This window comes from Falco biarmicus, chromosome 12 (genome assembly GCF_023638135.1).
Source record: "Falco biarmicus isolate bFalBia1 chromosome 12, bFalBia1.pri, whole genome shotgun sequence".
Lineage (NCBI taxonomy): Eukaryota > Metazoa > Chordata > Aves > Falconiformes > Falconidae > Falco > Falco biarmicus.
The window spans coordinates 26,403,845-26,421,423 of NC_079299.1; the positions used below are offsets into that span (position 1 = coordinate 26,403,845).

The window sequence follows — 17,579 nt, forward strand, 5'->3', positions numbered from 1 at the left end:
TTGCAGTCGATTTCTAATGAAACAAAGGTATCAGGCACAGATGTTTCCAGACACCAACATCCAATTTTCTCCTGGCTAAAAATATACAGAAGATAAATATTATCCCCGCCTGTTGGAGTGCACAAAAAGTTCTGTGTACTTCATCCTGTTTACTGAAACAATGTTTCTGAATTCGCTTTAATCGCGTAAACAATGCCCTAAGCAAGGAGAAGATGGTTTCAGGAAGAGCTACATTTGCAACATTGTGCAAGCAGTGGATTCTAGCCATAGCTATCCTCTGTTCCCTTCCTGCAACTGATGCAAATTTCCAATGCAGAACTTGCCGCTCCCTGAAGTGGAGGATGAGCGCAAATCAGTGAGGTAACTAACAGCAGAACAGAAATGAGCTCATTGTAAGATACTGAAATGGGAAATTTTACCCCACGTAACAACTCCAGTTAAATGATACCAGCAGTGACACCGATTTACTTCTGGTTATGTCACGACAGCTCCTCAGAACAGTTTTCTGAACTTGATAAAAAGTGAAGGACCCTCAAAATTTGCTGGGAGCAAAGAAGACAGTGTGACTTGAAACCCGAAATTTGCATTTAATGTTGTCAATCCTATCTGCACTCTCTGACGGGCCCAACTGAGCCCCACAATTAGCAATCCACTCTAAAGCCCAAGTCCAATTTTTTCTCTCTGCAGTGAGCTCTTGTTACACCGTGACGTTAGGAAACCTGCACAGAGGCAGTAACAGCTCTGGTACTGGAAGTGGTTTAACCATGGCCCTCGGGCACCCGGCTCTGCCTAGACTAGTCACTCCAGCTTTGCTAAGAGGACTAGCTAGTTCCTGGGAAGGCTGCACCATGCTCCCAGTGCTGCAGCTAGGGACAACTGCTTTGCTGCTGCCTTAAACTATGAAGCCTTACAGTAATTACAAGAAACAAGCACTACTGGAGCCCTCCAGTTCTTACTGTGCTAGATCAGAGATGGGCCGTACTGGTCAGAGCTCAGTATTACAGATACCGCTGAGTCTTCTGTAACAACATCAAGGTGGTGTTGCTTTCCAACGCAGTGAAACCAGCAGCTTCAGATGACAAATGTAAGTGATACCTAAAAAATCCATCTAATAAAATGTGTTAAAAGGGACATGTGATACAGACGGAGGTGAGGGAAATGGCCAGGGATGAACCCAGAGAAAAGCTGGTTGGAAGTCTGCAGTTCTTTTTAAAAAGATCATACAGCCTTGGTTTTCTGTAGCTGGGTATGTTCTTAGAGTGGGTGGTTCTTTGTAGATTTTTTTTAAATTGAAGGTAGAAACTGAATAGATATCAAAGAGAATAAATAAAAGTAACACAGAAGCACTGGAGTGGTGTGACTGGTGGATATGGCCTCACACAAAACGATAAAGACAATTGCCAAGCAGGCAGCATTACCTTCTCCTGGTTTAAAATCACTCCTATCAATTACTACCAATCCTGCAACTCAAAATGAGCATAATAATCACAACAGATTTGATCATACACTGATTTACTTCAGTTTTCCAGGGCAAATCAACATGTTTTTAGGACGGGAATCCTACCTAACTCTGCACAGTTTCTACTTGGAATCTGTCACCTGTTAATGCATCCATTGCAACTGGAACTCACCCACCTGTGTTTCAGGTATACTGGTTGTGAAGCCTGATCAAGATTCAAGCTCTCTGAAGAGCATTAGCATCAACAAAATGCCCTTGCCTGACAAACAGTAAGGAGTCTTCCCTTGTCTGCCGTGGTGTTGAGCACTGCTAGGAAAGCAGCAAAGCAGTGGGACAACAGAGAGCAGTGCACTGCCTGTTATGGTACCCAAGCCTGGGAAACCAGGAGTAAAATGAAAAGGGGAGAGACAAGAGCAAGAGTTCAATTGCAAGTTGAAGCACCCGGCTGCAAACAGAGGATCAGCTGCAGAGGAGAGTGGAGAGGTTGTAGAAGGCTGGTTGGGACAGACAAGAAAAACCCTTTGGAAATGGAAAATAAGCAGGTTCCTCTGAAGTCATACCTCCTGTGTGACTTCATTCTGTTACTCGGGTAAGAACAATTCTGTCATACTGTCAATAATAACGCTGCCCAATTACAGCCCGCATTGGCATCCCTCGGCTAGCTCATCAAACGAGTGCAAACCTACACAAAAGGGATTTTCCACTTGTGAAAGGAAAACCAAAGATCAGGTTTTGTGATCAGTTTTTGCAATCATCCGGAAGTCTTCCAGGCATTGACAGAATTGTTAAAATAAAAAAAAAAAAAAAAAAAGAAAACAAAACGCCCCAAACCAAACAGCCAGCCTTTGCTCCACAGCAGCTACTGCAGTTACTCTTAAACAACCAGCACGGAAGCAATGCTAAAGCATCAAAGGCCACTTGAAATGATGGGAGATTTTACAAGGCTAGAATGCCACAGAAAGAACAGTAAGCGTCACCCTGGTCTTGCATGCAAAGAGGCAAATTGCATTTGGATTACTGCAGCTCCAACTGTTGTTTCTGAGGTTTTTCTAGAAGACAGTCCAGTATAGTTATATTTGATTATCGCCTGATAAATACAGTTGTACCTGGGGACATGTTAATTTTCTGAACTCCTGTGATGGTGTCCTGACATCTACCACTTCCTCCCTGAAAGAGCACACAACCAGGGCATGATACAGCAACTGCCATCTCACAGGAAACCAGAGAAGGAATGGCTGTAAAGAGAACTCACTGGAGTATCTTTTCGACCTGCTTTTTCAGGCTGAGTTTTATGTCTGCTTATCAAGTTTTTAAAATTTCCAGGTATAATTTCCCTTTAAAATGTTATTTTTGCTCTGCAGCTTTGTACTAGTAGAAGGGAAAAGAAGTTGTGGGTCTCTGAGAAGTAAATGTGGCCATTGTGCTAGATTAATACACACAGGCTTTTTTTTCCCCTTTCCAACCTTGCTGTCCCAGGAGGATTTTTAAATTAACACCCCCAGGATTGTAACTTACAGAGCCCGAAGCCACGGTGTGAAAAGAAAAATGAGCATCGATTCTGCCAAACAGCCGATGAGAAATTTCCAAGTCAATTATTGCCATTCAGGTCAGTACAGTACTGCTTAATGAGCCAGAATTCACTATAATCCTGTTTTCCCCAAAAGAGTAGGCCACCTTTCACAACTTTGAACAAAGAAATAAACTTTCATTGACTCTGTAATGAATTAATGGGAGCTTTATCTCCAAGAGGCCTGACCTGCTGCAGGACTGTCAACCAGGAACTTAAAGCAGCTTTGTATATCCCTATTTACATGCCTAAGTAAGCAGAGTAAAGACAATGCAGAACTTAGGGAACCTGTTTCTGGAAGAGCTGATCCTTGTGCACAAGAGCACTGGGATTAATGTTGCCCAATGTTTTCTAGTTTACAGGACTAGGCTTCCCGGTTCTCAGAGTCCAGCAAAACTGCTGACATAGTTGGCCAACACGTTTCCAAGATCAGGTGGTGGAGAAACAGGTCAGAGCAGAAACAGTTACTATAAAGACAAGCCAGGAAAATGTTTCCATCTCATTTATCTAGTCCCTGAGTCTAAACATTAAATGCTGTTACCAATCAGAGAAGGTTTTTGTTGCCTCCTGTCCTCCTCTGCAGTTTACATACCGTTCAAACAATGACGTTACACGCTTTACCTCATGCCACAATCTGGGGCCCCTATAGCTTCCCTACCTTCCCTTCCTAAGGCTTTCTGGAAGGCTTCTCCTAGCATGAGGGATGTGTACAGTCACCACATGTTGAACATGTTTGCTGCCTTGGACTGTCAAATACTGGACCTGCACTTACTACAAATCTGTTAGGCTTCTTAACGTTGCGAGCCATCTAAGCTGTAATGGAGCGTCAACTTGGAGAAGGCTTGTTCTCGCCCGATCACAGACTCATAGAATGGTTTGCGTTGGAAGGGACCTTAAAGACCAACTGGTTCCAGCCCCCCTGCCACGGGCAGGGACACCCCCCACCAGCCCAGGCTGCTCCCAGCCCCATCCAGCCTGGCCTTGAACGCTGCCAGGGATGGGGCAGCCACAGCTTCTCTGGGCAGCCTGTGCCGGTGCCTCGCCACCCTCACAGTACAGAATTTCTTCCTAACATCTAATATAACCCTACCCTCTTTCAGCTTAAAGCCGTTCCCCCTTGTCCTATCGCTTACAGGCCCTTATAAAAAGTCCCTCTCCGCTTTCCTGCAGGCCCCTTCAGGTACTGGAAGCTGCTCTAAGGTCTGCGCGGAGCCTTCTCCAGGCTGAACCACCCCAGCTCTCCCAGCCTGTCTTCAGAGGAGAGGTGCTCCAGCCTGCTGATCATGTTGGTCTCTCACTATCAGAGCTATTTTACCTTTACATACATACTTCTTAGACATATCAAAAGGATGGTAATTTTGTGGGCTGGAGGACTGTAAGAAGCCAGGAATTGATTTAACCAGAAAACCAGTTCTATTAGTGCATTGTTTTTATAAGCACATCTTAGGCAGAACGACATTTCACGTTATTGTTTTGGTTAAAAAAGACTGCTTATTAATGCCAATTTTGCTTTAAGGCTCTGAATTAAAAACAAATCACTCATTTTTTCCTCTTTCTAATTCATGAAGTTTCAAGATGCAAGCGGCTTGTAAGTGGCCATTCCAAACCCAAGAATAGTTTGAGGAATAATGTATAGAAAAGTTTCTTGCAGACAACATTTTTCACTCCAGGCAGCTGCTACAGAAATTAACTTTATGTCTTGTTTCCATACAGAGGACCACATTTTGAGCTGAAACTTAAAGACTCGTTCTCTTATAAGCTTTGGGGATGATTGCATTTTACAACAGCATACCGAAAGAGAACCGGTTCACAAACAAATTTTGCAACAGAGAATCGAAAAGAGAATTTTAAATACCCATTTAATATTCAGTGGATATATTATGTTCCAAAATGGCAATAGCAAAGATGGCTTTAGTATCATAAATAGGTCTGTACTGATACCCACATTTATGAAACTAACGCTATCCAAAGAGAAATGTAGAAAAAAGTTGAAATAGTGCATTCGCTTAAGACAAAAAGTATATTTTGTATTATATATGTATTTATATATATATAATATTACATTATATACATCCTCTTTTGGTGCTATTGGTAGAGACACTGTGTTCTAACTGCATGTCGTGGAAGCCAGGCTGAAAGTTGTCTTGGTTCAGTAAAATAATTTTGTGCAGCTCATAAAAAACTCACGTTAACATAAATTTGTACCTGAATGTTGGGATTCTGCCCATTGATATCTGCTTTTGACAGGTCAGGGAAGTTTGGAAGATCCAGGAGGAAAGATCTGGGTCCATCTCTTTGCAAGGACGTATGCCCGTTTTCCTGCCTGAATCGCTGCTTAGGGAACGGCCGGTGGGCAGCCTGGAGATCAGGGTATTCTCTTCTGTCCTCAGGGTTCAGGGTGAAGCCGTCTTCAGAACGGTCATCTGCAGTGAATGTGCTCTGGGGAAAAAAGCAACGCACTGTAACACCAACTGAGAGAGCGTGGAGTCCTGCCAGTGCGGGCCCGCAGAGCACGTACCCAAAGCCTTGCAGCACCCCCCCGCAGCTCGCTGCTGAAACACACAGCACCGATGAGGGGTATCTTCTAGGGTGCTCATGCGTTTGGCACCTGACTCTCGCTGAAATACACTTAGTTACAGTGGTGCAAATCTGTAACTATCTGACACAAGATAAAAGCGGGTCAGACTTAAGTGCTTAGCTCTTTCGGGTTCCTGTAACGTTCCAGCTTTGCAGTGGGCACCTACACATTGACACAAGCATCTAACTTAAAGCAGTTCTGGAATCATGAAGCTCTGAAGCAGCCCCTGGGAAATCAAATTCTATCACGTGAAATGTGTCCCTAAAATGGTAAAAGGTATCTTTATTATAAATAATTTTGGTTTGCTTTGCTCCAAAGCGGAGCAAAAACACTAACTGCTGAGTGCATGTTGAAATGTACGGTATTAAAAGATCCTACTGCTGAACTGGCAGCCTCTCTCCCCCCAGTCTGCAACAACTTCCATCTTGTTTCCTGTGCTCCTCACCCAATTTCTCTGGTCTTGAACATCTGAACCTTCCTTCCTCCGGGATCTCATTTTCATGTTTGCCTAATGGTGGGATTGAATTTCACCGAGCTGTGGGTCAGCAGTTAATGCTTTTGTTATTGTTGAGCGTACTTTCGGGTTTTGTAGTATATTACAGCAAGCTGCCTTCGAACCAGTAGCACTGCTGCCACTGCCTTTGACCTCACCAAGGAGATACATTTAGTATCAAAACACTGGCTGCCTGGGTTAGCACTGGCCTGGGGACTTGGGGAAAAAAAAACCAGCAGAGAAGTCCAGTCTTCTTATGGCTACAAAAAATGCATGGGGCAGATTCAGCACAGGTTTTGCTTTTGACTCAGCTGAAAAATTTTAGGCTTGAGGTCTTAGTATGACTGCCTGGGGAGCTTTTATTTTCAGTTCATAAAGAGACAGCAAGCATGGAGAGGGTAAACGTTAAAGACCTATCTTTTAAAACAAGCACAATTAAAGTGGAATGGCCACATGTGGTTCTGGCTCTACTGAAGCATATTTTTGCCAGCATTTCTGGTTAAATGCAATCTCCATCCAGCTCCCCTGGCTCAAATTAAGCTAACATACCTTTTGTTGAGCGCTCAGACAGATAACAGTTCCAATGCCTTTTCTTTTATTTCGTGTTTATTTGCTTAGAAGGTTCTAAATTGACCCTTGAAGAGATTTTACAATATAATCTGTCCACTTTACAGGAAAATACTCAGTGAGTTAAATAAACCAAGATTTAAGAGTTAATCTGGGACTAAGTGAAATTGTCTCAAGCAAAAAGTAACATGGTTCTCCTCTCCCCTTCTCGCTGCACTGTACTTGCAAAGAGCAAAATCAGATTTAGCAGAATTAATGTTGTCTTGGTATTTTCATGATCAGAATGGGTACATGTCGGTAGTGCCAAAAGGGCACTGTCAGACGTCTAACTAGAGCACAGACACAAGAAGTTCATTCTGAATTAGTGCACGTGCGTGTGCGCTCCTGACAGCCTGTATCGCTGGAAGGCTAAACCAAGAATGCTCCTCTTTGCTGAAGGCCAGGTAGGCCGTTCGGTTGCCTTCGGCAGGCCACCCATTAACACAGCCCTTATTTGATATAAAGCAGAAAGCAAATCACACAGCGGCAGGCTCTGGGAAACAAAACCGAGGGCCACTTAGCTAACTTTTAGGTTCCTTACCCATATGCTAATGCTTAAACGTCACACTTATCAAACAGAATTTAGCTGCAAACTTCTCGGGGCATGAGGATTAAATGGCTTCTCAGTTAGGTCTGAGTAACAACAAGGTGTAATTGTGCTGTTATTAAATTACTTCAGACAGGAACCAAAAAAAAAAATGTGGTACTTAACTACTTTTTTCTGGGGTCTCATGCCTATAATCTTACCTTTATTAAAAGTAAAGTGAGATTTTATTAAAAAATAATAAAATTCTCACATACAATTTCATACCTTCCCTATCTGCTTGCCACTTCAGGAGCATCCTGATTCTCCACATTAACATACCATATAGCTAGAGCTGGCCAAGGACTTTAGAGACCTACATTTAATTCTCTGATAAGACTCCCTGTGTGATCTTGGCAGGTCATGGTCTGTCTGTGCCTTGGTGGGGATAACAGCACTTCCCTTCCTCACTGTGATGTTTGTGGGGAGCTCAGCAACTACAATAATAAGGGCTATATAAAAAGTTTTTAATAGTGTCAGACAGATGGAATATCACATGGAGTTAGTTAGAAAATTGTCATGGTGAAGTAATGACATCAGGCTGATCAGGCCCACTACCAAGCTGCTTGGGGCAGGGACTGTCATTAATTACAGGCTGAATGAGTTGGGGTTGTTTAACGTTAAAAACGAAAATGGAGAGGAGACATGACAACTGCCCTACGCCAAAGGCTGCTGCAGCGAGGAAGGGGATGGACCACTCTGCTTGCGCAGGGCGGACATGATCCGGAGAGCTGGGTTTAGCGGTTTAACGCTAGGTACGCGTTTCTAATGGCAGCGACAGCCAAGCTCGAGAGCAGACTTTGGAGGGGGTAACGTGGAGTTTGTCTTTAAGAGCAGGGTTGACTAATGCCTGGCAGGAACGACACAGGTTAAAGCGTGTGTCCTCTGCCTAAAAGCGGTGTTAACTCTGGCAGTCCCTTTCACCCTAGGAAAAGCCCATGCTGTGCCTCCTTGGGGCTGCCATGCCATACTGCCACACAAGCAAACAGAAATGCTCAACGGGCATGATCATTTAGTTACCTGCTACATAGTACCATGAGTATTATTAGAAATGTGTATTTCTGGTAAAAAGGTAAAAGAGGCTGCCATCAGAAAAAGTGAGCTCAAACTGCATGTGAAAAGAATATGGGCTCGCTCTGTTCTACTGCATTAACTCAGGCAAAGCCTCTTCCCAGGCCAATCTAGCAGGAAGAAGGGTCTGTACTGCAATGGCAGCACCCTTTCCAAAGAAAACAGGGTTTGTGTTCCAAAGCTAACAGATGAAATTGAATTTCTTTTTTTTTTTGCAGGGGGGAAATATTCTTCTTTTCTTATTTTTATGTTATTTCATATGTTTACACTTCGCACTGTCTAGCTTTAGGTGTACAAAATTTGTATTCCCAATTGCTTCTGGGAAAGCAGTGTTGCTTGTCTTCCTTTAAAAGCTGTGTCACTTCATTCTGAACTACTGACTCAGTTTCTTTGAAGTTACAACATTTCTACTTCAGGCACATTGGTTTCTTACTCAAATGATGCATCTGCTCTAAATATTTTAAGGTAAAACATTTTTCTTCCTTCATTTAACAACATTATTCACAACTTTTCAACTACCCATCACGATGATTTTAAGGGGTTACTCACGCCTGCTGTCAGCTACACTTCTGCTGCCCCATGGGATCAGATATTTATAGAAGTTCCCAATACAAAACCAGCTTAGGATTTCTGGGTCTTCTAAGCGTGGACAGTCTATCAGGGCAGGAACACATTGTTCATAGCTGTGAGTGCCTTGTCAGGCAACAAAATAAACCCTAGAGACTCTGCCATTCCGTTTGCATTACAGAGCAACACACCTCGCCACACCCAACACCGAAACAGGGAGAGCAACAGTTCTGTACATACCAATGGCTTTGCGTCCATCTATAAACCAGGGAAGAAGAGCAATCCACAGCGATTTGGTGAGGCTAACTTTAACTGTTGGTGATCCGGGCGGGACCTGCACCACCGCAGGGTTTAAGGCACCAAGAGACAGCCCTGCATGCAGGAAAAAATTCCTACCTCATACTGCAGCTTAACTTTTCAATACTCAAATGGGTATTTTAACTCCATCCATTTCCTTCCTATTTTGTTTCTCCCTCTGTCACGTTAGACATCAGCTCCAGGGACGCGTAGAGTTTCTCTTCCCCACAAAGAGGTCAAACAGAAATGGGAACTTGTAAAAATACCAAACTATGGAAAAAGGGAATTTCTTTGCATTTTTTTAGCAAGTGAGGAATCCATCTCCCTCCTCTCTTCCTTATTTTAATCCCATTTCCAGTTCTGGAAAAACAACCAAGACAGAGAATAAGTGAGGAATGACTGGAGCTACAGAAAACATTCTGGAGCAGCTGCTCTTTCTCTGTCTTTCGTATTTCTTACCTTCCTTCATTCCCTCTCCACTTGCCAAACTAAGGCCACATTTGCAAGCACTGCTAATTATGGAGTTGAAAGAATTGGGGAAAACTGATGCAACTTATATCCCTAACAGCTCCCAGACAGCAAGGGCATCTATTACTAAATACCTGCCACAGCTACATTGCTTTTTTATTTCTTGTATATTCCTTTGAAATATCTTGTAAAATGATCTTGACAAGAGGTCTTGAATTGAAAACCGACAGTCTGTCAATGCACTTTCATGATGCACCTGTACAGCATCTTCAACCACCAGGAACAAGGAACATTTATTTATTAGGAAACTTCACAGACGCTATAAAAGATTATATTGCTATCAGAGACAAAATGAGGCCTGGGGCCTTCACAGAAAACCATTATAGCCATTAGGACTGTTTTCATTTCCCACCTGCCTAAACAGATTGTTTTGATTTCGAAGGCTGTCATGTGTTTCCAGGTTAGTGCTAAATGATCACTTTAAAATTAACCGGTCTGGGGAGGCTGAGTAACACACCGGGATACTACATGAGACTTTCACCTCTGCAGATCCAAGATCTGTAATGAACTTGGGTGATCTAATTCCCAGGCTTTGTCATGAGTATAAGCAGCACAGGACCTAGCAGGAAGAGGTATGAGGACAGCGTTAGATAAGCAGACGGTGAGGTTGGCAGCTGAAAAGCATTATCAGAGATACAAGGAGAAAAATGTCTTTTATGATTAATGCCACACACAGTCCAGGCAGTCAGAAGACCTTTGTTCTGTTCTTAGCTCTGTCTTGGCTTTCTCATTTAACAGGCAAATCACTTGTGCTCATGCTTAATTTCTGTGTGAGTAGCTGAAAGCATGTGGTGGTACCGAGCCCCACAGCTCTGGTTCACTCTAAGGAGTCACTGACGGTTCCTGTCGCCACAAGAAATCAGACCAGAGGGGTGTCCTGTCAACCACTCAGCTACTGAGACACTCCATTTTTTCTTGAAATGTGCTTGTCCCTCACGTTCACATGTATCAATGAAGTGAAAGGCCTTACTTATCTTTAGAAAGCTGCACAAATTAATTGTTGCAATATCTAATAGCACGTTTTAGATAATCACTGTTTGTAAATCCTTTAAAATAGACTACATTGGCTCACATGTACACAATTGCTTTCACAAAGAGCTCCAAAATATAGCATCTCCCTTAAACACCGTGTAAATAGAAGCTGAATCGCTAATTACAGTGGGTAATAAAAAAAATAAAAAATTTCTGTTTATCAGGGTCTATTTTTTAATAATTCTCTATTTAGTCCAGCAAAATTAGTAAAATGACATTGTATTCAGCTCCTTCTAACTTGCAGTACATCTGCATATGTGACTAAGTGGCTATGCAAAGCCAGCCCAGCCACCCCACAGGGTACTGCTGCGGGACACGTTAGCTTCAGGGGCCATACAGCTCTCAAAGTGATTTTGTTTCTGTGGAGAATAGGATGGAGTTGCAAATACTGTCGCAATTGGGACAGCAGAAGTTCAGAGTAGCCACATCGATCCGCAGTCACTGCTGGAGCAGAGGGTCTCCCGTACGTCAGGTGCCAGTGGCAGCACAGTTAGGCGGTGAGGTGCTTCGGATGCCCAAGTATATACCCAGCCCCCCAGCTCAGTTTCTGCTGAATGCTGAAATAGCTCACAGAAGCTGCACACAGCAGAAGCAGAATCTCAAAGCATTTGGGCACATTTGTCTCAGAACCACAGCTTTTGAGTTTGAGGAATTAGATCACCCAAGTTCATTACAGATGTTGGATCTTTTTTTACGCTAAAATTTTCCAGCCCTGTTAGTTACACAGAACATCTTGAGAACTGAACACATAACCAGGACTTAAGTTACAACTGCAGAGATCCTAGGGCAGTAGTGCTGAGGTCCCCTTCATACCTAAGGCTAGTAATTCCCAAACTACCCTTTCAAGGCACATGGCCAGCACTACGACAGGACCCTCCACAGTGGAGGAAAAGGCTGTGGCCTTGTTGAACCGTCTGAACGTCCCCGAGTGCCAGAGCAGCGCTACCGCCATTCCTCCCCTATTGAGCCTGTTTATTTGCCTGCAGTCATCACGCTTTGGGTCCATCCTTCTTTCAGTCTCTGCCTGGGAGTTGCCCTCCCCAAGCTCCCCGTCTCTTCCGTGCTGTTAGTAAACAGCGGGTCCACATCTGAACTGCTCTGGCAGACAGAACTTAAGGAGAAAACCGACCATATCATACTCGGACCTGGCCACCTTTTGCTACATGTTGTGGACGCACATTTCACAGCACAGCTATGTTTTATGCTCTGTTGTTTGCTTGTATTTCATGTTTTTCTTCAGCTGGAAAACACAAACAGTATGGTTCAGCTTGGAGGTGAAGAACTGCCAGTTTGCATAAACACTTTGATAATAAAAAGGACTTGGCGGTGATTAAAGCTCAATGTCTGCTGGAAAAACAGAGGCCCTTAGCAAATTTTCTAGCATAGTATACACTGGTGCTTTGTTCTTCTGCAGATACTCAGCCACCCATGGGTCAGTCAAGCACACAGAATTAAAACTGGGCAGGGCTTTGACAGATGTTCACTGCCAAGTTTTGCTCGCAGTGCACAGATATTTTCAGTTGCCCAAGCTGGTGGTAAGCATTCAGTTGTTCTTCATGACTCAGAAGGCCTTCCCTGTAATCACTGCCCAGCTGGAGCTCTCCGCACAGGACACGTTGATCCAGTGGCTGAACAGGCAGAGGTACAACCGACAAGTAGCCCAGCCCAACTATTCCACTCCAATAACTTGTGGTGCCAAAATGCAAATTCTTGGAAAGTTCCAATTCTTCTTAGGCTTTATTAAATACCTGCATAAAATCAGTAGTATAATAAAGCTTTAAATAGAATCCATTTATACCATGGCTAAATTTAACTGAATGAGTCTAATCTCACCCATCATTTGAAATCTGCATCACAATTTACACCTCAAGTTCCAAGAGAATGGGAAAACCTGCCTTAAACTGCAATCAAAACCCCAAAAGTAAAGGAAATCCAGAATAGTAATACTTTTTGTACACACAAATTTTTGGTCAGGCTTTGCAGGCCAGCACACACAAAGTCAGTGTAAATGAAAGAGAACAAACTTACATCTGAAATTATTTTCATGGGTTTTAAACTAGGTCCTTTTGCAAGTTTATTCCACTAAATCACTACGGCTAGGATTTCACTAGGTGAGCCGACTTTAATAAACGAAGTTTTCGTCTCTCCTCAGCCAGAAGAGTAACCTTACTTGAAACCTTTTCAATTTCCAAAGTTGCCTTCAGCTGTCAGTTTCCAAGAAACAGCTATTCCCAGCCTCTGTGTCTCCCTCTCATATGCCACTGCATATCCACCCTATGCTTTCAAAAGCATCTAGGGCTCTGGCTGCGTTAGCTGGCAGATGTTTTTAGAGACTAGAAAGTGTTTAGTCCCTGTGGACTAAAAGTTACATGATGACTTCATCACATAAGCAAAAGCTAATAACGGGAAAGCAAGAAAGCAGACAAGTGTTATATTCCAAAAACATGATGTTTCCTGTGCTTCTGGCAATACTACTTCTGCGCCTGAAAAAAGGCAAATCACTTGAGTCTTGATACTCAAAACATACACACCATCGAATTACTGCAAGTTAATTTACTCCACCCTCCCTTAGCTGCTTTCCCCACCAACACTGGTTTTTCTTTTGATGGAGGTTTGAGGGTGAAGGCAGAGGAAAGGCAGTGATTGTTTACATTCAGTATCTACGCACCAACTCCATCCCTCACAACACTCTCTGGTAAGGGGTTGTTACTACACCCAGGAGTTTACAGTAAAACAGCAGCGGAAAGCTGAGCGGCTGCCTCAGGACACGCACCTCTGCTCCTGCAGTGCGGTATTCTTTCAAGCCCGAGTGTATGGTTTTACCCTCGACATTTAGAAAACTTTGGAGACTGACACACGAGCAACTGGAAGTCATTAGCATAAATGGCATCTGTACACAGAGTGCAACAGCAGCCTTAGCTGTGTATGAAGACATCGGCAGTGGACATTATGCCCTCTCTCTACATCTCCGTGAAGTGCCCTAATGACAGAACAAGAGGAAGCAGATACACAAGAGAAAGGCCTCCCTCCAGTGACATTACCGGCAAGAAGAGGAAGCGAGTAGATGGCGCAGTACACCGTGACAAGACAGCGTGAAGACCCTTCTCTGTTTAAGAGGGGAGAGAGAGAAAGGATTTGCCCTGGAGAGCAGTGTGGGCTTTTTGTATTATGAATTCTATGCATGTATATATAAATTTTCTCAGAACAGTAAGGGAGGGGGGCTATTTCCTAGAGCTGATTAAAGAAGCATGACTCGATTTTCAATTTCAAACGACTCGGGGGGCATTCCAATCGACTGCAGACAGGAAATGAATACCATACAGGCACTGAACAAGGCAGATGCTTTTCAATCTGACACTTACGTGAAAAGAAAATATCTTCATTTCTGTCTCCCCTCCACCCCATGATCACTAGTTAGTTCTGAGCTATTTTTAGGATAAACGGTTTTATTTTTCAAACTTGTTATAATCTTAGCATGTGCCTGAAGCCACCCAGACGCCACTGACAATAAACTGTATGGAGCAGGCCAAATGCATCTTTAGATTAGCCCCAGCTGCCAGACGCAGCAGCAAGGTAGAAGAGGAAAGACAAGCAGTTCAGGTTTGAGATACCCTGATGTCCTCTGTTGAGGAACAGAGACGGGACCCTAGCTGATACACCAGATCCCATGGAGGGAGAGCTGCTTCCGTACAGAGAGATTCCAAAGCGTACACAGCAGGCACACTGCAGAGCAGGTTGGAAGAGCATTTCCTGGTAGGCTGTGGCACAGAACTCACTTCCAGCTACTTAACAGTGCTAAAGAGATAAATATACCTCTTTTCTCCTCATACACCTCTTACAAGTAAACTGCAACAACTGTCATGGGAGTATTATGGGGTTTATAACTGGACTGCAATGTAATTGTGGCTCCTTTTATCAATGGCAGCAGTGCGTATTGGGTAACTGGCATATACAGCTCTTAGTCCATATGTGTGCAAACACACGATTTCAGCTGCAAGCTCCTCTTGTGCTTTATTGTGGGAAGACTTAAATGGGATAAAGAAAAATAAATAATCAGAGAGGTGGTATTAATCTTGCTCTTACTTGACGTTATGCAAATAATCAGCTCATTTTATTTTAATGTTAAGACTGCCATAGTGATATTCTTAAGAACACAAGAAAATGATCCTCTTAGGAGAGAGACAGGAGAAGAAGAAAGAGGGATGGGTAGGTGAGAAAGGCACCTCTGATTTACATTACTCGAAAAGCTGTGAATGCTAGATCAAAGAAGAGCAGGAATCAAATTCAGTACCACTAAGGATTTCAGCAGCTTTTTCAGAGCTATTGCTGCCTCAAGGGCAAACTCTTTCAAACACTAGGTGATGCCTCTAACCAGCCACAACTCCCACCTTATACCGCTAAGCCTCACATAGTTTCCTTTCATCAGCTGGCATACTGGGGAAAGCACAGACAGCTAAGACATTGCTGTATCTGGGCCCGATGAAGGAGACATACAGCAGAGCGCAGAAATAGCATGTGTGCATTTTCTGCACCAGATGTTGCCTTGTTAAAGGCCATCGTGGTAGATGTTAAATAATAGAACAGATTCTTCACTGAAGAGCTGTGTGTTTGGCGACTGCTGATACCGTGGAGCGCTCTGTCCAAGGACAGAATGCAGTCACCCTGGTGAGAGCCTTGGGCAGGGTTTGTTTGCTCAGCACTGACTTACTGATAAATATAAAACCACCTCATATTTTATTGTGGAATGAAGGCAGGATAAGACATTTAAGGAGCTACTGCAGCTCAGCTGGCAAGTGGTAACTTGTCCGTGAGTTTGGACTCACAGGTCTAATTCGAACACCTAGAAGGCACAGGATCCAACCCTAAATCAAATCCTGAACTGTCAAATGCACTTACAGATTGGCATCTTTCTGCCCCCTCCTGCCCTTCTTTGGGTCAGGTGTCCTTGGAGTCTGGTAGAGAAGCTTCCAGGTGTTCTGCTTTGTCAGGACACTTCAGGATCATGCCTCAAGCAAAAGCCACCGGAATTGGCTGCAGTAAAGCAATTCCACCTGGTGCATCCCCAGATGGTTTCCTAAGAACTGCCTTTGGGCTTCTGATACTGATCCACTTGCAGCAGGCTCATTGCTGCTGCCATCTTCATGTCCCTGGGAATGCTCCATTCATCCCGCCTTTCACATCTGCTATGTTACACACATGGCTACACCAGTGCATTACAGATTATTCAGCTCCTTCCAAGCTCTTTTTCAACATTTTAACAAGCATAATTCAACATTTACCTAGTTCCACCAGCACTTAGTGCAAACTGGTACCTTACACATTTTCATGAAACAGGCAACCCTTTTTCTTCTGTGTGTTTTGATCAAGAGCTAGCGCTACTACCATTTAAATGCATATCAAAAGCTCCAGGACTCTATCCAGCTAAGCAGTTCATTTGAAACCTTTGGCACTATTGTTCCAGTACGCCTGAAGACACAGGCATAGTGTGGCTGCCCTAGGTTCCCTTTTGATATATATTTTCACAAATGTTAGACATATACATATCAACCCCTCTATTCTTTCCTAATAAAAGCTTGGACTCTAAAGCACAAGATGAGGAATAGATACTCTACTGGCCAGCTGCAGCAAGCCTTTCATAAATAACACGACAGTCAACCTCTGTAAAGGAAAATGATACTCCAGAAGCTTGATCCTGACATACATCTGTTTTCCTATTGTAGGAAGGAATAAGAAGATAGAAAAAGTTAAATGCTGAACACCTAAACAAACTCTTGATTAAGAAGAGATGGTAGTAGTTATGACAGATGAATTGTAAACCACCTGCAAATGTTAAGATTGCTGCAGTCTTCTGCAGACCATTGAGTCTATACCGCAAACGCCCAATAGACAGGGACTGCGCTCTATAAAAATCACGATGAATGCAGGCTTGTTTTTATATTATGGAGGTCCTAATCCTCCTCCTCCTCTGCCTTTGCTCTATTGTTACAACATCAAAGACCAACTGCTGGCCGAGATACAGTCAATATGAAAAGGGCGACCAGCAAATTTACTGCTTGACTTCATTCCCTTTAAATGGAATAGGCACCATGGCCCTTTTTCAAAGTCCAGTCACAGACATATATCTTTTTTATTGGACATCATGTACAATAAAGTGAAGCTGTAAGTTGGAAAAAAAAATAGAACACCTTAAAAAATCCCATGAGGTGAACATTCCTTTATAAAAATATCACTGTGGTTACGTGTTTTGAAAAACTCTGGGCACTCTGCAGGGCAAAAGGCATGGGCTGGCTAGGTTATAGTTTAGCTAAGATGCATACCCATGCCTAATACCTAGTTGGTTTTAAAAAAAACACCACCACCACAAAACCAAAAAACCACCCCACTAATAAAAAGCCATATATTTAAGACAGAATGCCAGTGTCATTCAAATAAACTGAAATGGCAGCATTCATGTCACAAGAATCATTAACTGCTTTGTTATAGCCTGCTCTGTGCAGTGAACCTTTACAGACTTCTTGAGTCCAGAGAGCCTTAAAATCAGTCGCACGAAATGCCAATATATACACTGCATCTGAAACAACTCCCATCTGATTACTGAGGTAATTTCAAGAGACACTTTCAGAGGGAGTCGTGTCTGTAGACATTAAAGACAGGGACAGTTTTATTGTTGTTGTGTTGCTAAATAGAGGCTAAATAATTTCCTGCTATGAAATTATATAGCATATGAGCAACTTATATGATGTAAGTCAATATACCAGGGTGTTACAGAATCCACACTAGTTAGCTACCATTTTTACT

The 17,579-nt window shown here is 43.1% G+C and overlaps 1 protein-coding gene across 1 annotated transcript in view; it reads right to left on the reverse strand.

The window, feature by feature from the left end:
- Positions 1-17,579, reverse strand: part of ISM1 (isthmin 1) — a 43,219-nt gene that overhangs the window by 14,599 nt on the left and 11,041 nt on the right. The window contains exon 3 of the mRNA XM_056357714.1: positions 5,232-5,465. Within this exon, the coding sequence (XP_056213689.1) occupies positions 5,232-5,465 (234 nt within the window). The remainder of the gene's footprint in view (positions 1-5,231; positions 5,466-17,579) is intronic.